We start from the raw sequence: 21,931 nt of genomic DNA, 5'->3' as shown, positions 1-21,931 counted from the left end.
ATATATATATACACACATATCACTGAATATACATCGTGGATATAATATGTTTATCATTGTCTGTTCTGAGAATGGCATTTGTCATACAAATTTGGTGTTTTATTTTCGGAAGCCTGAACATAATATTCCGCTAACGCAACGAAAATCCAGTACATCGGTTAGCGTTGCAGTAAGATGACTTTGTTGTTTACGGCGATGAGTTTGATGACCTCCGACTTGCCATAAAGAGGACAGTGGTTTTCGACGATGACTCGAGTTTGTTGAGTTCGATTTATCAACTTTAGACACAGTGACTACTTTCATGCCATGAAGCATTTTTGCACAAACATGGCATATGTATGTCTTTTATTGTGCAAATACTTTAACACAATTATTTCCTGTATCTGCTACTATAACTTTACCAAACGGTTCATCATCTGTGACGCAGATTCCGCGAGGGTCATCCAATCGACTACCAGTAACGCGACAAATAAATCGACCATCCGATTCAAATTTCAAGATTCTGTAATTTCCAGAATCCACAACGTAAACGTAGCCGAATTTATCCAAACAAATCCCACGCGGGTAGTTCATCTGCCCATTCCCCATTCCCTGACGTCCAAAGGAATACAGGCGGTTACCATCAGCACTGAATACCATAATTCTGTGGTTAAATGTATCCGATATATAAACATTGCCTTTATCATCAATATCGACAAAGCTGGGATTCGAGAGCCCATCATGATGACCAAACGATTTTACATGGTCTCCATCTTGACAATATATATGAATACAGTTTCTATTTAAATCTACAACATACACCCTCCCGTTAATTGGGCTGATGGCGATCCCGAGTGGGCATGTGAAGATTCCTTGGCCAAAACATCTAATTAGTTTACCATTCTTATCACAGACAATTACCTGCTTGTTTGCCTTGTCAGTGATAAAGATATTGCCATCTACTGAAACTGCTGCGTTGAATGGACAGAGTGCCTTTCCAATGTTTTCAAACTGAATTACACTTTTTGTATTTCCGCGTTGACTAAAGTATTGTAATCTGTGATTGTAGGAATCAGAAACTAAGAGGTTTCCATTCCCTGTCAGTGTTACCCCGTAGACTCTATTAAACTGACCCAGCCCGTTTCCCGGGCTTCCAAACTTATATAGCAACCCTTTCTTAGCTATAACTGGTACATTAATTGGCGATCCCTTTACTGCTTTCCTACAAACTCGTACTGACAGTTCGTGTTCACCCTCAGCATTTCCTTTAGCTTTCAAAGTCAGTGTCCTGTCATTATTATCGGTTACTTCTACCATCTCCATCGTGCCATCAGGTCTTGTCAGTACGGCCTCAACTTCTATCTTCTCTGGATCAATCTTATCCTGGCTGGTTTCAGTTGCTATGGTGACAGTTATATTTTCATCGACTCTCACAAACTTAGGGACATCTTTCACTTCATAGATCACTGCAGAACTTAAAACTGTTCCGAGTCTTTTGTCTTTACAGAAATCGTCACTTGGTTGGAACTCCATGAAGTCTTTTTCTGTAAGATCGAGTGTCATGTTCACTTTCAGCAGCTCTTCTAGCTGATTTGATATTCCTCTCTTTGCTGACATCAGCTGTGCGGTATTTCCATATTGTATCAGTTTCTCAATGTATTCTTTGACGTGTGATAAATCACTTTCAGCTCCTTCAAGTTCCTTCATTTGAGCGTTCAAGTTCATCTTTCGTGTGTCGTATTCACCCTCTAGCTCAGTCAATAGTTTTCTGCCACTTTCTTCCACCAGACGAGAAAAGTCTTCGATGGTCTTGTGAATATGTTCCTTCAATTTCATTTTCTCAGTCTTGATACACTTGTCTAGCGATTCTGATACTTTGGCCACTGTCAGCTTGCTTTCGCCTGCTTCGATTCCTTTCACTGTCAGGTTGTGGAGCATATCGGACAAATGTCTGCTGTAATCGTTAGCCGCATCTTCAATACACCTGTACTTATGGTGAGGTCTAGGGTGGTCTATTGCTGTGCATTTCAGGCAGATGACTGTGTCACAGGAGTCACAGTAGAATTCGACTTTGTATTCGGGGTGCCGAGTACAGTACATCGGAGGTTGTACCGAGGCTGGGTCATCGGACTTTGCAGCGAGATATTCATGCATGTTCACCAAGCGATGTTTGCAAGTCGCAGGGAATTGTCTGTGTGCCACAGAGCAAGTTTCACAAATCTGCATTGCACATTCAATGCAGTGGTTAACGCTCTCACTTATCTTGCATCCCGCACACAAGTGAACACCATCCGACTTTTGGTCTATTTTCTCGAACATTTCAACCAACCGATCAAGGAAGAAATTGGAAGCAATACTTGCCACACCGTCATCTGGTAGTGAATAAGTACGGCGACATACTGGGCAGCTTACGACATCACGTTCACCGATCGTCTTACTCAGACACGATTCACAAAAGCTGTGTAAACATGGTAAACATTTAGCCTTCTTGTAGCGCTCTGTACAGATGCTGCAGACGAGAAAATTCGCGTCAATTTTGTCAAGAAATTGCAACTCGTTCGACGCCATTTTATCGCATTGAATTTATCGTATATTATAACCTTTATACTGTGGTCACGCGATAGTCACGTGAGGATGTAAACATTACGTGACTTGAACATATAATTTTTATTGTCTTACTCCATCTGTCCTGGCCGACGATACGTCTGACGTCATTTCTCATTGCGGATAAGCTTACTGGGCAAACCAAAACTAACACTGTACAGTGGAGAAAGTCGAGAGGAATGCCCTCTCACTGTATTCTCCAACTATGGTTTCATTTGGTTGATATTCTCAGGAAAGTCATAATAAGTCTTATGATATTGTATCTTACAAGAGTGTTTATTACCGCTGCCACCACGTTGAAAGTTATGACGTTTATTTCCAACTACTACTACCACCACCACCACCACCACCACCACCACCACCACCACCACCACCACCACCACCACCACCACCACCACCATCACAACAACCACGCGATGGGATGCCAAAATCTCTAAATAATGCTAAGTTAGACAAGACAATGATGCTAAGTAAAATGTGACCCTCCCCTAATCACATATTCTAAAATATGGCCCTCACTTGAGAACCGATTTGTAAAAAGTGGCTTCCATTCCCCGGCCCCCTTCTAATTACTGAAGGTTCCAAGGTTTTTTGCACATTCAAGTTGTTTCTAACAGTTTACATGTATTGAAACTTAGTAACCACGTCCACGTATCGTAAAACTTATCAGCAATACTGAAAAGTACGGTGGACGAGAAGGACATTTCCGCGCTCTCAATGATTGGGCGTTCAAAGCAATTTCCGCGCTCTCAATGACTGAGCGTTCAAAGCAATTTCCGCGCTCAATGACTGAGCGTTCAAAGCAATTTCCGCGCTCTCAATGACTGAGCGTTCAAAGCAATTTCCGCGCTCTCAATGACTGAGCGTTCAAAGCAATTTCCGCGCTCTCAATGACTGGGCGTTCAAAGCAATTTCCGCGATGTCAGACATTTCCCCAACAGAAACGATTTCCCTGGCAGAAGCGATTTCCCAGACGTACAGAAGTGGAATCCCCACAAGTCACATGTTAGTGACGTGTCTTGACCCGGAAGTACATGTAACTTGGTAAAAATTGTGGACACGTGCGCTCGTTTCATGTGTACGGACTTGGCTGTTTTGACCCTAAAACTAAGGTAAGTCAAACATTGAATTAACCACTGCGTTTATAAATCTTGCATTCTTGCTGTTGAAGTATCACATATCGTATGACACTTAACGGTATATCATTTGCAGATATGGTGTACCTGTATAAGGCTACCCATAACTTCTCCCCTGAAAAGGAGGGAGATCTCCGTCTCCTAAAAGGGGACATTGTTGAAGTGGCTGGGCTGCCTTGGCAGTTTCAAGGCACGCCATACAACCCAAAGGGCTGGATGAAGGGGCGGCATAGAGTACTGCAAACAGAGGGGTCTGTCCCCAGCACCCACCTGCAGTTCTTTGGAGAGGTGGGGGAATCTCCAGGAATGCAAATGACACCTGCTCTGCCGTTACGAACAAAGGCTGCAAGTAAGATTTCCGTTGTCTGTATCACACTGTATCACTTTTAGGCTGCATTCACAAACAACGACTTGGGGGGGGGGGGGGGATTTTTAGGTGGGTGGGGTACTTGAAAATATATGGCACATGTGAGGGGGTACTTGAAAATATTGGACCTATGTGAGGGGGGGGGGGGTACTACTACTTAAAGATATGGTGAATGTCTTGGTCGGATTTTGCAATATGTTTTTAAAAAATCAAATGTATGAGACACACGTTTAAATTATCTTTATGACATGTTTATTGTAACAAAAATGAACTTGTCATCCATTGCAATAGTGTGTCAAACTATAAATTATGGATACTGAAAATATGAATGATGTCAATATAAATATAAACTTTAAACAAATACTCTTGAACATATATAATTAATTTGATAAACAACAATAAATATAATTTCAGCAATACTATTGTTGAAGATTAAGTATATTTTGATGGTTATGAAATACATATACAAACACTACATAAAATTATAACAAAATTAAACATCAAATATTAAATGAGGACAAAGAATAAAACAAGAGAGGAACTTCTTACCTTCTCCACATTTCAACAAACCTGAGTAGTAAATAAGATTATATATAGTTTCTCTCACCACTACCATCACCCACAGCCAAATCCTCACCACTCTCACCAATGACATCACCCACAGCCTCCCCCTTACCACCACCACCACCATCATTCTCACCACTACCATAACCCCATAGAGACCATACTGTGAAAATGTTATGAATATATATTTTCTAGTCCACAATTGAACATTTTTTTTCACAGTATTGGAGCTGAATCTATTAGTCTGTCATTTATTTTCTGTCATGTACTTTAAAAAAATTCATGTATAGTAGGGGAGTACTGCAAATTGTTTTATGTGTAGAGAGGTGTCACATGCAGTTTGTTATTCTCTTTTTGACACTATCCTTTTTTGTATTTCTGATAAGAGGGGATGGGTTTAAGGTTATATGCAGCCTGTGGAAGGTAATGTACAACCCTTCAATTTATGATGTGATGTGATTTGATCAAAAAGGGAGGGTTATAGCTATGGTTGTCTTAAACATCCTGAAAACTCCCTAATATATGTGTACATTTCAATAAAGAATCATACATACATGTGTAAACAACAGTTACATGTATATTGCAATGCAAAATATTGCCGGGGATGCAAAATGTCATGGGGTAAGGGCCAAGTTTTAGAATGTTTTTTTTGGGGGTGTCACATTTTAAAAATGAGGATAAGGGGAGGGTCACATTTTAGAGTACAGGTGCGTGCTGACCCCCCCCCCCCATGTAATTACTGAAGGCTCCCTTACTAAAGTGCAGATGTTTCATTAATTTAACAGGATCATTTACAGAGACCAAGGCTGCAGCGCAGCTAAAACGAAAACGTTTCTTCAAGAAAGAAACATCAGTCAAAGTATAGTTTGTGCTATCGCTCTAATGGTTTTGTTAACTAACATGTTAGCATAATTATTGCAATAGATATAAAGGTGCATGCTTGCATATGTTAATTAAATCTTGTAACATATAGCATGACAATGTTCTTTTTTTCATGTACATGAAAATCGCATACATTAGTTTTTCCATACTAACCTTATTACCATTAAAATTTAGTAAAAATATATAGGAAATATTTGTCATGTACAGATAAATGTCTATGCAAAGTGTCATGGCACCCTACTAATCACCAATTCGTCTGTTTTGCATGAGTTTGTTTTGAAGTAGATGTATGCACACCAATTCTTCCACCTCCATGCCAGTTTTGGACAATGTTTGGTCAATCTAATTATTTTGGAATATTGATTTAAAACAAATGAAATGTCATGCACAAATATGTATTACATATTTTTTGTTGGTAATTCATATTTAATTTGCGCTTTACATTCTAAAGAGACTTTGTTCAGTGCAAAACAAATGTCATAAAATTAGTAAAATGTTGTTTATATAATGTACATTTATCATGGCAAATAATATCACATGAGTTTGATAATTGACCCCTTTTGTTTTTTGGTCCCCACCGGACAGGTCTTATATAGAATATAGGTTCTGTTCGTGTGTCCATGGTTCTGTCCAGAGTCATTTCTCAGGCATGACTGAACTGATTTTTCTCAAAATTGGCACAATGACAATATACTATGAGATACTTATGCACATGAATTTGTTTTGAAAATGATCTCATCAGAGATGTGGATTTTGGGTCCAAAAATGTGTTTTTTATTATTTTTTTAAAAACTTACACTTCCTAAAGTCCAAAACTACAATCCAAACTAATGAACACCACCACAAGATGAACCGCTGTCCTTTTGACAAGAGATACGATAGTAATATAGATAGTAATATCACAGTATGTATCACAGTACTGAAAATCTAGTATAAGTATAGACATCTACATGTTCATTCTGTATATAAATGTGGTAGTACTATGAGGGGTACGTTTGTATAGTATGCATGATGCTATTGACAAAAATCATATTCATATTCTCTCATGTTGGTTGACCTAAAACATAGACAATAGAGATTGCATATTGGGAAGTATTACCTGTAAAGGAATGTTGGCATGATTTCACTGTACCTATGTCAATAGCAAAAAAAATAGATGGGTATTCCAATTGTATACTTCCTCTTGACAAGTAGGCAGGTGTGTGCAAGTCATGTAAACATTTACAGACTACCAGTAAGCTAGCATGGATAGGTAATCATTGGTAATATTAGAGGTGATTAGCAGATTTATTTTGAATTTCCTTTCATTGTGATTCTATTGTCTATGGCAAAACAAAAACATATAATAGTCATTCCATTCCATGGTGTTATTTTTAGTCATCTCCAGTGTTCATCACATCTCTTTGATTTGTTTGTTTGTTTGTTTGTTTGTTTGTTTATTGACAAAATGCTATCTTTCTCTACTGAAGTTAACTGTGAATACAGTCACCCTCCAAGGTGGTCTCTTGAAACCATCCAGAACCTATGATACAGGTTTCCGTGTAGCTGTGATTGTCCCTCTCTCAGGTTTGTTCAATAATATTTATCTGCATACATACATGTATATGCACTTAAGTTAATCATCCATTACATTCATCATGTAGAAGTAGAACATTTCAACACACCTATCAAAATAAATGAATGTAGGTGTATTCTTAAGATACTAGTTCACTTAACCTGTATACCTGCTTTATTGTACTTGGTGTGACTACATTAAATACAATTGCAGATTGACTACTATGAGTCCTACTAGAATATGTGCATTTTGTTACCCCACAACAGAGACTCTCTTCCCAGAGTGTTATGGTCAGGGTGACATGGCTGTATGATAATTATGCTTACATTTGTATTTACTTTGAGTTTGTAGTATTTTCTTTTGTTTAATTACTCCCCATGACGAAGACTGGGATGGGGACTAATAGATTGGGTACCGTCCGGCCGGAGCTGTTTCTGCGACAAGTTGTGGACATGTCTGCTTTTTACAAACTTTATACAAGAGCAGTATACTATGGCATACATATACACGTCAAATTGTTTCATGATACGCGCCAATATGGCCACCGAGGGTCATTTGTTAATGATTTGTTCATGTACAGAACCAGTATTGGGGGATAAGTGGAATGATTTTTGTCAAACTTGGTACAAGAACAACACACAATGACATACTGTATATACATATTGTATGCATAGCTAGCATTGTCATATGAGTGGACCGATTTCTCTCAAATTTGGTACAAGAACAACACACTATGACATGATACACATGCATGTCAAATTGTTTCAAGATATGATTTATTAGTCCCTGCCGGACGAAGTCCGGGACAGGGACTTATAGATTGATAGATTGGGTTATGTCCGTTCGTCCGGAGCTGTTTCTCGGACATGCCTGGACCAATTTTTTTCCAACTTGGTATAAGGGCAACATACTATGGCTTGCATATGCACGTCAATTTTTTTAAAATAATCACATCAGAAATGTGGATTTTGGGTCAAAAAATGTGTTTTTGGTAAAAAACTCCAAAACTAATGAATAGATTGACATGAAATTTGCTGGGAACATACTTAAGGGTGAGGTAATTGGGATTTGTTCATGAGATGATGATTTCCCCAATAATATGTAAATTAGGGCTAAAAATGTGTCTTTTTGGTCAAAAATGTGTAATCCCAAAACCACTTGTCAGATTAGGCTGAAATTTTGGTGGAACATTCTTCAGGGTGTTTTTACTAAGAGATATTCATGGTACAATAATCCGATCAGTGATATGCAAATTAGGGCTAAAAATGTGTCTTTTTGGTAGAAAATCTGTAATTCCAAACCCCAAAGAAATAGTAAGCATATAATGATTCCATGAGTGATATGTAAATTAGGTGTAAAAAATGTGAATTTTTGGTCAAAAATATCCACTCAACAAGCACTTGGTCAATGAGTCTGAAACTTGGTGGAATGTTTCTAGAAGTGTTATTTTGCACATTTACCTATAAAGTCAACAAAATTAGCCCTAGCGACCATGACACACCCATGGCAACAACTAAATGGCAGTTTATTTTGGTCAAATAACAACATCATCTGGTGAGCAACAAAGTAAACATTCAAAAAAAATATGCACATACCCTAGCAATCATGACCACGCCCATAGCAATAGCGCAACTGCTGTATTTCACAAAGATAACAACAGAGATTCAGACAGGTGGACAAACGTTCAAGAAGTGTATTTAAATATGCCTAGCAACCATGACCCACACCCTTAGCAACAACAAAATGGGAATACATTTTGGTCAAATAATGATATCATCTTGTAGGCAATTAAGTAAACATTAAAAAATATATGCAAATATCCCTATCAAACATTAATTCATTCCTAAGGATGTTCTTGCCAAATTTCATGCCAATCTTCCAGGTAGTTTTGGAGTTTAAGCTTTTTACCAAAATCTCTGGTGCAATCATTTTAATTTGAACGATTTTTCAACTAGACACCAGAAGTAACATGACCACCAAATGTCAAAGTTCCCTTTTCACATCAGTAGCAATCACTTGCCACAATGCAAGCATTTGCTGTTCTATTTCTATTGTGATACAGTCTAAAATGGTTACTAGGTAGCCAGTTTGTTATGATCTTAATATGTACAAAGTCATTACACAGACATTATTTTTGATACTGTTCAGTAACATGTTACATGCATTAAAGATAAGAATTTTTCATAAACATGGCAATTCCATGCCCTTTATTAAGTGGCAGTGATAATCACCACTATTTAAACAATAATGTACGCCCTCCCAGCCCATAATGGACGAAAGCAAACTTTGAACGACATAATGGGCGAGGCGACAGCCGAGCCCATTATGGAGTGCAAAGTTTGCTTGAGTCCATTATGGACTGGGAGGGCATACATTATTGTTATTATTTTATAGTTTTGCCAATTCCAGTGAATTTGTAGACCGAGAAACGCAAAACAACGTATAATATACACAGCGCTGAACATCGTCTGCCATGTTCGGCCCGGAAGCTGAATACTAATCATAGCGACACACGTACGTACACGTACACACACATATACACTTCAATGAACTGCTGTGAACACAAATTTGTTTCATGAATGCGTTGTATTTTTAAACAGTGGAAATGACAATCATAAGTAACAACATACATTTCGAAAAAATACCTAGTCGTATGAAGAAACAGAACAAATAAGCTTGTATTGTTATGCTCGTTCCGGGGCCGTGATGCCCAATAACGGAGTACATTATCAGTAATAATGTACAGCGATGACGTCACAAAATTCACTGGAATTGGTAATGCTATAATATAATAGTCAATAATGCCTGCAGGGGGGGGGGGGGGACTGTGTCATGTAGTGATTTGTTATTATGACCACCAGACGGCCATTTGGTTATTAATTTTTCCTGTACAGAGCCAGCATTTGGACATTAGTGGACCGATTTCTCTTGAACAACACACTGTGGCATATAGTCTTACATATGACAGAGCAAAAAATGTGCTATTCACAATAACATCACGTACAGTGTTACCCATTAAGCTTTCACCACAGTCACCTTATATCTTCACTGGGAAAAACAGTGCAATAATTGCCACATTGCACTTTGATCAAACTATGTCTTCAAGATCAAGATTTCCTGTTCACAATAGATTAATTGCCAACCCATAATCACTAGTAGGGACTACGCCATCGATGATGACTTGATTATTTTATTATGTATGTCCTGCAGCTAATGCTGAACAACTAAAACAGGCTGCTGTCGAAGAGCAACTCAGCCAAAATCAACGATTGACACTTGATGATGTGATTCTACTGTACAGAGATATGTCAGAAGTGATAACAATCCCTGGAAGCAATGAACCATTCACTTTGTTGAAATATAAGAACAAAGTGCAAACAAATTATTCAAAGATGATTTTCTATCTGTGTGATAGAAAGACACACCATGGTAAGTGTTGATTTTAATTGAGACTAATTCATTAAACTTGTTGCTGTCAGATACTTACAGTTTTGTATACTGGCAATCAGTGACAGTACAGGCTTAATCAAATCACAGTGAGAGACTTGTTACTTATCAAAAGGAAAGCTCCTAATTTATCATGTGCTGTATGAATATGGTGAACTGTTTGTGTCAATGTGCAGCAAAATAGTCATGCTTTGTAAATCACTACTGTGTGCATGAATACACTGTTTTAAACCCAGGAACACTATTTACAGAGTCTATGAACAAATCTTCATAGATTCTGGTTTGTTGATACCTGGATACAGTTTAGATTGAATGGGACAGATTATTGTACATTCAATATTTATTATCTGGCTCACAGTGAAACATGGACATACCAGATTGTGAATGCTGACACTATTATTGAAAGTGGGTTTCATTGCATCATTGAATAGTTATTTTTGATTTCAGAAGATGTTGTGAAAGTCAAATAGCTAAATCTGTGTTACATTCAGCTTGTCTATAGTCTATACCCCAACTTCAGCATTAAAGGCACAATACAAATCAAGGTTTTTGGAAAGACACCATAAGTAAAGACATCATAAGTGAGCTGAGCCGCCAGATGTGGAAAAATACAGGCATGGTTTGCCTGTAGTTTTAAGGTTCATCTCATGCTACATGTACTTCATTACTGCCTTACATTGTGGTTTGTACTTCTATGGGTCTACTACAAAATTGAACTTTAAATTTACTGCATGATACTTACTTTAGAATGAAATTTTGTGAACATGTAGTCATGTGAATCATGTAGTTTTTCACTGTCTCAACAACATTTCCACAGATCTGCATGTCTATGATGATATCTGAAAAAATACTCCTACCCAAATAGGAAAACAAACATAAAACTTAACCATTTTAGATGTCTTTACTGTAATACGGTTCATATTTACAATTGCGGAATATTGTGAATGATGTGAGATAGATGCTAGTAGAAATTATGATATTTTAAAATATGTAGATGCAGCACATGTGACATACTAGACCTTTTATGCCCGTTTCATACTTTCATATTACTTTCTTTCAGAGTACCAAGAAATTATTGGCACAAGACCAGTGGAAACCAGGGTAAGTCCAAATTAAGTTCCAAACATTATAATTGGTGACCCACAGTCACTTGCAGGGAGTGTGTCATCAATGATGACTTGATTTCAAAAGCATACAGCTGGTCGTTCTGCCAGATTCAGAATTGCAGATATAGAAATTTGCGATGATATAGCAGCCTGTTCACTATGGTATGGACTGAAATTGACCCTATTAACTGAAATCAACCTGGAATTATGTATAATGCTGATCATAACCTTGCACCTTGGGCATATAATCCAATGTCAATGCAATAATAAATAAACCAACTAGTACTAGCAGCAAAATGAGTTCAAGACTTAAAGGGGAACCCCTGAAACTGTTTAGCTTGTACAAAGAATAAGACAAAATTTCTGATGTGCATACCAGGCTACCTGTGTATATACTAGTGATAAAACACAAGAGACTGTTTGGAATTTACCCTCAAGGCAGAATACAACTTGCATTTTAAAAAACCCTGCTGCAATCATGATTTAATATAGCATGTTTCCATTACCCTGATGCATACATGACTCTGAAAAGGTCTTAAAGATTTGACAAGCGATGCATTGATTTGCATGAAATATTTGTGGTTTCTTGCAGGGGAAATCAAAAAAGAAAATCAAAACAGAGCCGATATGTATTTCAGAAGGATCCTCAGATGATGAGGTCACTTTTAATCAATTCTCCTCGTCACCTTTAAATGATACTTTGCCGTATGTGTGAGTATTACTTTATTTCTTTTCTGTCTAAGAAAAGTAATCCATGAAGGATATAAAGATTGTTTCATCCATACTTATACTCTCTCACACACACACACACACACACACACACATATATTATATTTTGTGATGTTTATATTGACTGTTTTGAATATCTCCTCTTAAACAGTAAAACTTGTGGAAGGAGATGAAAGCTAGAACACTTCGGTGTCATGCCACTGAAAACTTTGCTCGGTCATTCTTAAAGCCATTCCTACAAAGCTGGTACATTCACGTTCATTCAAATGCATATCACCTGCACCACGTAATATGAAAACAACCGCCACAGAAACTCCTTTATAATAATGCCATGAACAGCAACAGACCAACAGATGAACATCATCGAACCAAAATTTGAAGACAACGTTAAATTATGGAGATAACTCTTGTATACTTTTTAATTCAATGTTGAAAACACAAAATGTTTACTGTGATTGGCTTGAATCACTGTAACTCGATGGTGTTTGGCTGGTCAACTAGGTGATGATGCCACTTTGATGTTTGGATGTACACCGCTATCATGCTAGACATTTGTTTTTTAAACAAATTCCATGGCAACTGGGGGGGGGGGAATTGATGTCAAACTGTGATATACAGATTTTGGATCTGTCCAGTTGTACGTCACACAGGCCCTATTTATGTGTTGTATATATATATAACTCGATGAATACCAATCTGCTAAGATATTACTACATGTGGATATACTGCTGTGGCAAAGTGTAATAGTGATTGTAGTCTGGAACGCTTGCTTGGTTGTAATTCATGCTTTAATGTTTCACACATGTGATCATCAGAGAACTCGGATGTTGTCTGATGATCACATTGTGTGTGAAACTCTCAGTTACAGCTAAGAGAGTTCCATAGTACCATCACTAATGCAATTGTGTAATCTATTCAAGCACATGTTTTTCTACCATCATGTTATGCTTTTCCTGTTTTGGATTGATGCCAGTTAAACACATACAGTTGACGTCGCTGTCTTTGTAAAACCATGTACATGTACAATATGTTTTTCAAACTTATTCTGTTTCAGTAAAATTGGTGTTCCCAGTACCAGTAAAGGTATACCACAGAAATGTGCAAGTAGTGAAGTAGTGTAAGTATAAGTACTTGTTTCAGAAACAATGTGATCCATTTTATATAGTTACTGTACTGTTAATGTTACTACGTTCATTAATTTTTTACAAATTTTCTTCAAAACTATTGACAAAATTGGCCCATACAGCTAAGAGAGTTCCATAGTACCATCACTAATGCAATTGTGTAATCTATTCAAGGACATGTTTTTCTACCATCATGTTATGCTTTTCCTGTTTTGGATTGATACCAGTTAAACACATACAGTTGACGTCGCTGTCTTTGTAAAACCATGTACATGTACAATATGTTTTTCAAACTTATTCTGTTTCAGTAAAATTGGTGTTCCCAGTACCAGTAAAGGTATACCACAGAAATGTGCAAGTAGTGAAGTAGTGTAAGTATAAGTACTTGTTTCAGAAACAATGTGATCCATTTTATATAGTTACTGTACTGTTAATGTTACTACGTTCATTAATTTTTTACAAATTTTCTTCAAAACTATTGACAAAATTGGCCCAAGCAATGGCCTCGACCATAGCAACAACTAAATTGCAGTATATTTTGGCGAAATAACTACATCATCTGGTAAGCAAGTGAGCACACATTCACAAAGTGTATGCAAATACCCTAGTAACAATGACCACACCCATGGCAACAGCCAAATGTATTTCCTATAGTTAACAAGATTCTTAGATAAGTGAATAAGACTTTCTGAAAAATATGTAAATATGTAAATATGCATAGTAACAAGGCCACACCCATACCAACAGCCAAATGATCATATATATTGCAAAGATAACAGGGAACAATACATAAACAAATAAACGTTCAAAAATGAATGTAAACATACCTGGGAACAAGACCGCACCCATAGCAACAGGCAAATGATCACATATACTACAAAGCTGACATTGGGGGTATATGGACAAGTGAACGAACATTCAAAAAGTGTACTCAAATATATCTAGTAACATGACCATGTATATAGCATGTCTTGTAACACTGGCTTTGATCTGTCGCTGAAATCATATTGATGGGTTATCAATAAGTATCTAATCTTATAGGAGGCATAAGTTTACACTGGGCAAGTAAAGTGTCTGTAAGGGATCGTGACATGCGATGTTTACACACACACACATATATATATACTCAATCGCAAACACAAACACTTCTTACTCAAGATCATGTTCCTGTACCATTGCTACACCCAGTATGTTCTTGCTGAATCAACATTTATACATATTTTTGATTTATTATGTTCTGAATACGTCACACTTACAAAATTTGAACATTTCAGAATGAAGCACCAGAGTGCATATAGCAGCCAGCCACATAAGAATACAATCGCTGAGTAAGTATGTGGACCAACATTGTCCTTCTCTCCTTAGGGGTACATCCCAGTCACTGGATTATTTGACCTGCATGATAAAGGTTACACTGAATCTGTATTTATTGTATTACCTCATAGTTTGTCGCATACTATTAAATTTCCTGTCTTTGCGAGAATTAATATCAATGTATTTGCAGCTGCATGTGACTAAGTGTTAAATATTCAATATGACATTTTGTTGTTCTATACTTCGATGTCACCCTATGGTATTTACTGGATCTATGAATGCAACAAATTATATATCACATATAGCTTAGCTTGAAATTAAAACTGATGTTTACATTTTCAATTCCCTAGTGTTCAATTCCAGGTACCATTGATATTATTTCTAGCACGGAATTATTTCATCTGTTCTGGTGACAAAATAGTTTAGTTAGTCATCATAAAAGAATTGATACTTAACATTTTGCAGGCAAGTCTGGGTTAAATGTTATACATAGGGTATGGTGTAAGTCCAAAATTACCAGTGAATGTGTGTCATCAGGCAATGTTTAAAAACTAAAACAATATTGTTACACAGTAATGTTGTTACTGTTATTGTATAATAAGAACGTTTTGGTCCTTTGAACTGCACATGTCCATTGTAAAAAATGCTAATCTTATTGCAGGTCAGTGTACTCACAGTATTCAATGCTATTGCACGAGAGTGAAGATGAGGCAAAAGAAACAGATATATGTATGGATGGTGACAATACAGTTGTGTCAGATCTTCAGCAACCAAGTTCCAGGTGATGTATTTTTTTAGTCATGTAATATGCTCAACTGAACTGATAATACAGTTCCTATGGGTAAATGAAGAATTTTGCATGGCATTATGATTAATTATTTGTTTGTAAATATTTGGTAATCTTCAATATATATCTTAGGTAAATGTTGTGCTACAGTGATCTTTATACCACAATCATGATGTCTTTTGGGGGCAACACAAGTCTTAGATATAGAAGCATTTTCTGTAAGCTTGAATGGCAGAGTACTCATTTCTTTTGTTTATGTCATGCTCTTACCACACGACTATAGAAGGAAGAGCAAGTCTGCAGATATGCAATGTCCCAGCATACAGTGGAAAAGATGAACAATTGATGATCAACTACATTGTCTGCCATGCCCAATGCAGTGTCACACTAGGAACTAATTGTTAATTGTTTACATTTTCTGATGCATGTTGGGACATTCCAGGTTCACAGTATATTGAACTGCCACTATGTAGGAGCTCAGCAGCAAGGCTCAATCGTCATTCTTGGTGGTTGAGTGGAGAGAAAGTCACATGCACAAGAAAAGAGTTATCCAGACTTAATCTTTACTAAAACCTTATTTCCTAGCTTTGTATTCCCCTTTATGTATTGCCTGTACTACACCATAAATTAAACTATAAATTAAAATGAAAACTAAAAATGTGTTATCAGTTACCAGTTATCACATACATTTATACTACTCTCATAACCTTCTTTGCTTTGTTCTTATGTACCTATTATAAATAGTATAATAATTTTTTCATATTGTACATCATTCTAAACAGTTGTGAGAAGGACATCAGAGTGTTGTTACAGGATTATATTGATACAACTATTGGCAAAATAACAAGTACTGTTATAATTTGGAGAGCCAAGCTACTTCCCAGTATGCTGAGGTATGTCAACAAGCCGTCATTCAACATCAGCAATCCTCTAAGAGTCGAGTTCAGTGGTGAGGATGCAGAAGACTTTGGGGGACCACGCAGAGAGTTGCTGAGGTAATTGCAGTTACTTTACTGTTCTTTTTCTTAATCTAATCAACTTAATGACATTATTGTTATGTTAAGGAATAAACAGGACCAGGAAGTACTGTCATCAACTTTTTGAGTGTTTTCTAGACGATTGACTTCCTTTCCAATAAATTATGTACAACTGAGTTTCTACTATTCTTGAGTACTGTAGAATGTCAAGTAAACTGCAATTTGATTTATCTTCTAACTGTTACAAAACAACAAGTAATTGCTGATGACACAGTCCCCGCTAGTGACTGTGGGTGGGCAATCAATTTGTTTGGAACAGAAAATCTTTTTAACATTTGGGCCATAGTTTTAATGAAGTGCAATGGGGCAATTATTGCACCGTTTTTTCAGTGAAAGGATGAGGTGATTGTAGTGAAAGCTTGGGTTATGTGAATGGTACATATTTGCTCTAACATACATGTGTTGTGTAAGTAATGTATGCCATAGTGTGTTGTTCATGATAAATCAGTTCACTAATGTCCAAATTCTGGCTGTGTACATGGAAAAATTACATTACAAAATTAATGTACCTGTAAGATGATATCTTTATTCGACAAGAATATACTCTAATTGTCATGGTTGCTAGTCATATTTGCATACTTTTTAAAGTGTTTCTGATTGAAGTGTTTTTTTTACCAAAATCACATTTTTTGACTATAAATCTGTCTCTGATGCTATCATTTTCAAAAAAAAATTTCATGTGCATATGTATCCCATTCTAAGTTTGAGAGAAATCAGTTCAGTCCTGTTTGAGACATGAATCCGGACAGGCAGAGCTCAATCTATAAGTCCCTGTCCCAGACTTTGTCTGGCGGGGACTAAGTAGTGTGAAACAACAACAAAGAATACAAGTTCAATGACAAACTATCACTATTTCATTTGGCAGGTTATTGATGATGGAAGTTGGAAGAAATATGGGTGTTTTTGAAGGAAACGAAAATGCCAAAGTATTTTCGATGGATATCCAATTATTGGAAGATAAAATGTATCGAAAAGCAGGGAAATTGACCGCGATGTCAATTCTGAATGGAGGACCAGGCCTTGCCTGTTTGGCAAAGCCTGTGTATGAACACCTAGTTGGTATGACGACAACAAATCTAACTCTGGATCTCCTCCAAGATGCAAATACTAGAGAAAAATTAGAAGAGGTATGGGAAGAAATGAGATGTACATTCAATTATTGATTTACACAGAGTTCGAATTTTGAAGATGCCTGTAATAACTGCTGTATGCAAAGTTCTAAAACACTTCAATCTATACCTTTAGTTTATGTTCAATTGTGGCAAGTCCATTCATTTAGGAGAACTTTGCAAACTGTGCTTGTTTTCATTGTTATATGAAAGACCTATTATGGCTGATTCATTGACTTGTTGATTGAATACATGAAAACTCTTTAGTTGCAGAATTGCGGTTCCGAAGAACACATGCAGTCTTTTATTTTTGCACACGGTGACTGGGTAGCCGATGTTGGCTACTCAGATATTTATTTAACTAAGTTGGAGCAGAAAGGGGTAGTTTTAAATCTGCTACTTAAGCAGTTGGTGTTGATCAGGTAAGTAAACTACTAGTCTGTATCGTCTGCCAGTTTTTGAAATTGTACGACATATAGTTCAGAGGGTAACAAATTCAAAGACCATTAACATCGAAACTTACAAAACATACTATTCAGATTTACTCAGAATTGTTAAAAATGCAACACAAGATTATTTGTCAGCACTTGATGTGGATATCTAAACGTCATACAACATCTGCATGTACAGGCTGAGCAATGCCACAGTGACGGTTGTACAATTGTACCTTGCATTTGAATGTTGACCATGAAACTGTGACACTCTAGATGAATGGAAAGGAATAAACGAACAACCCAGAATATGTGTTCTAACTGTCAGCATAACTCTAACCTGTTTGCCTATCTCAATTTATTGTTTATTATCCAAATTATTAAACAGTTGAATTTTACTGACCGTTGTTCATGTTCACTTACACTATAAATATATTTTCTACGATAGAACCTCTGCTGCTGTAAATCAGTTCTCCCAAGGTTTGGATGATGTTGGGCAGCTCCACAAACTTATGAAAAGTAATCCAAGGCAGTTCATGCCTCTCTTTGTGTCTGCTGGGGAGAAAGTGAAGAGAGCAGAATTCAAGGAGCTGTACACTGTTGCCTACAGTGAAGAGGGTGGCAACCGAAAAATCAAAGAGGAAGCAACAGTGTACAGCTTCGAGATATATATTGAAGAGCTAGAAGGTACAACCCCCGTTGTAATAACTCAATTTTCTGTCCTGTTTGAAATACATGGACACTTGCTAAAATTAGAGTATCTCATTAGTTTTGGCTTTTCAGTATGGAAATATAAGTAGACAGAAACTTCACTTACACATATAACTACCGATTGTCATGAAACAGTAGGAATTTATCATAAAAAGGAGGTAAAAAGTGTAATTTTGACTACAAGTTTATAGGTTGTTTTAATATTAATACCATATCATACTTTAAGGTTCGTCGTCATTAACAGCTGATTATAGTAAATTGTTTGTAAAGTTAAAGAAGTGAAATGGGGGATAAGATGAAAAAAGATACTAAGATTCCTTTCCCTTTTCTGTTTTTTTTTGTTATAATCTTGTGTTCTTTTGTTTGTTTTTTACATCCAGAGAATCAACATGAAATTGGTATTGAAGATCTATTGATCTTCATGACGGGAGCTGATCGTGTTCCTCCACTTGGGTTTGACAAACAAATTACCATAGATTTCTATGGTATGGAAGAGAACATTACAAGATATCCATCTTCTTCGACGTGTGATCTACGGTTGTGGTTGCCAAGAGGGTGTCCACCAGAAGACTTAGCAACCCTCCTGACAACGGCAATCCTAAATTCGCAGGGTTTTGGCAAAATATAACTTGCTGGGTAAATTACCAGGTCATGTGTTGTGTTGTGATTCTGAGTCCCCAGTTGGCAACACTTGGAGACTTGGGACAGGATGAACCTTGTCTTCACTCCTCCCTCAGGTCGATTGTTTCTTATAGTTTTTTTGTTGCCATTGTTTGTTGTTTCATCAATCACATAAAACATAATTTTAGGAAGTAAATTGCACTAGCAATGCCACCATGGTCATTGATAAGTATAGTAACAGGTATTGTCAGAGATAACTATAGTGGACACATATTGCCTGGCCATGAGGGCTGTAGCACCCGTTTATTACACCCGAGGGACTGAGTTACCAGAATCACATGCTATTTCCTGAGACTGAAGGCCGAGGGAAATAGCTTGCGATTCTAGTTACTCACAGTCACGAGGGGGGTAATGAACGGGTGCTATAGGCCAGACAATATGGGTTTTATAACATACCTCATGCTGTGAACTCGCGGTGGCAGACAACATCATCAGAAGCTGCCATTTTGACCTGCTGTGAACTCTCGGTGGTCACGTGACCATGTGATAGTTTTTGGAACTACTCCCCTAGGGAAATAGTCATTATATTTTTCTATCATGTGACTGATTCTAGCGAATCATGGGACAGCATTATCTCTAGGTATATTAATATAACAGATATTGTCAGAGATTACTATAGTAACAGGTATTGTCAGAGATAACTATAGTAACACATATTGTCAGAGATAACTATAGTAACACATATTGTCAGATATAACTATAGTAACACATTGTCAGAGATAACTATAGTAACACATATTGTCAGAGATTACTATAGTAACACATATTGTCAGAGATAACTATAGTAACAGGTATTGTCAGATATAACTATAGTAACAGGTATTGTCAGAGATAACTATAGTAACACATATTGTCAGAGATAACTATAGTAACAGATATTGTCAGAGATAACTATAGTAACAGATATTGTCAGAGATAACTATAGTAACATATATTGTCAGAGATTACTATAGTAACACATATTGTCAGAGATTACTATAGTAACAGGTATTGTCAGAGATAACTATAGTAACACATATTGTCAGAGATAACTATAGTAACACATATTGTCAGAGATAACTATAGTAACACATATTGTCAGAGATAACTATAGTAACACATATTGTCAGATATAACTATAGTAACACATATTGTCAGAGATTACTATAGTAACAGGTATTGTCAGATATAACTATAGTAACAGATATTGTCAGAGATAACTATAGTAACACATATTGTCAGAGATAACTATAGTAACACATATTGTCAGATATAACTATAGTAACAGGTATTGTCAGATATAACTATAGTAACAGGTATTGTCAGAGATAACTATAGTAACAGATATTGTCAGAGATAACTATAGTAACACATATTGTCAGAGATAACTATAGTAACACATTGTCAGAGATAACTAGTAACACATATTGTCAGATATAACTATAGTAACACATATTGTCAGAGATTACTATAGTAACAGGTATTGTCAGATATAACTATAGTAACAGATATTGTCAGAGATAACTATAGTAACACATATTGTCAGAGATAACTATAGTAACACATATTGTCAGAGATAACTATAGTAACACATATTGTCAGAGATAACTATAGTAACAGATATTGTCAAATATAACTATAGTAACAGATATTGTCAGAGATAACTATAGTAACACATATTGTCAGAGATAACTATAGTAACACATATTGTCAGAGATAACTATAGTAACACATATTGTCAGATATAGCTATAGTAACACATATTGTCAGAGATAACTATAGTAACACATATTGTCAGAGATTACTATAGTAACACATATTGTCAGAGATTACTATAGTAACAGGTATTGTCAGATATAACTAGTAACAGGTATTGTCAGATATAACTATAGTAACAGGTATTGTCAGAGATAACTATAGTAACAGATATTGTCAGAGATAACTATAGTAACACATATTGTCAGAGATAACTATAGTAACACATATTGTCAGATATAACTATAGTAACACATATTGTCAGAGATTACTATAGTAACAGGTATTGTCAGATATAACTATAGTAACAGATATTGTCAGAGATAACTATAGTAACACATATTGTCAGAGATAACTATAGTAACACATATTGTCAGAGATAACTATAGTAACACATATTGTCAGAGATAACTATAGTAACACATATTGTCAGAGATAACTATAGTAACACATATTGTCAGATATAACTATAGTAACACATATTGTCAGAGATTACTATAGTAACAGGTATTGTCAGATATAACTATAGTAACAGGTATTGTCAGATATAACTATAGTAACAGGTATTGTCAGAGATAACTATAGTAACAGATATTGTCAGAGATAACTATAGTAACACATATTGTCAGAGATT

At 36.3% G+C, this 21,931-nt stretch overlaps 2 protein-coding genes across 3 annotated transcripts; one reads left to right on the top strand and one right to left on the bottom strand.

Annotated features, from left to right (window-relative positions):
* Nucleotides 1–345: 345 nt before the first annotated feature.
* Nucleotides 346–2,547, bottom strand: LOC144443027 (tripartite motif-containing protein 2-like). The gene has a single exon (XM_078132437.1). It carries the CDS (start codon nucleotides 2,545–2,547, stop codon nucleotides 346–348), a length of 2,202 nt encoding a protein of 733 aa, XP_077988563.1.
* Nucleotides 2,548–3,406: 859 nt separating this feature from the next.
* Nucleotides 3,407–19,857, top strand: LOC144441404 (G2/M phase-specific E3 ubiquitin-protein ligase-like). 2 transcript variants are annotated; one of them, XM_078130974.1, is made up of 14 exons: nucleotides 3,407–3,695; nucleotides 3,796–4,068; nucleotides 7,002–7,098; nucleotides 10,298–10,516; nucleotides 11,595–11,635; nucleotides 12,233–12,351; nucleotides 13,424–13,486; nucleotides 14,768–14,821; nucleotides 15,469–15,588; nucleotides 16,377–16,589; nucleotides 17,497–17,758; nucleotides 18,008–18,162; nucleotides 18,620–18,858; nucleotides 19,263–19,857. In XM_078130974.1, the coding sequence occupies exons 4-14, from the start codon at nucleotides 10,393–10,395 to the stop codon at nucleotides 19,508–19,510; spliced, it is 1,638 nt and encodes a 545-aa protein (XP_077987100.1). In that variant the 5' UTR covers nucleotides 3,407–3,695; nucleotides 3,796–4,068; nucleotides 7,002–7,098; nucleotides 10,298–10,392; the 3' UTR covers nucleotides 19,511–19,857. The 2 variants fall into 2 exon arrangements, with proteins under 2 accessions (XP_077987100.1, XP_077987108.1); XM_078130982.1 differs by lacking the exons at nucleotides 3,407–3,695; nucleotides 3,796–4,068; nucleotides 7,002–7,098; nucleotides 10,298–10,516 and adding an exon at nucleotides 11,100–11,216.
* The last annotated feature ends 2,074 nt before the right edge of the window (nucleotides 19,858–21,931 follow it).

Source organism: Glandiceps talaboti, chromosome 1, assembly GCF_964340395.1.
Source record: "Glandiceps talaboti chromosome 1, keGlaTala1.1, whole genome shotgun sequence".
Classification (NCBI taxonomy): domain Eukaryota; kingdom Metazoa; phylum Hemichordata; class Enteropneusta; family Spengelidae; genus Glandiceps; species Glandiceps talaboti.
This window is presented reverse-complemented; position numbering and strand designations above follow the sequence as displayed.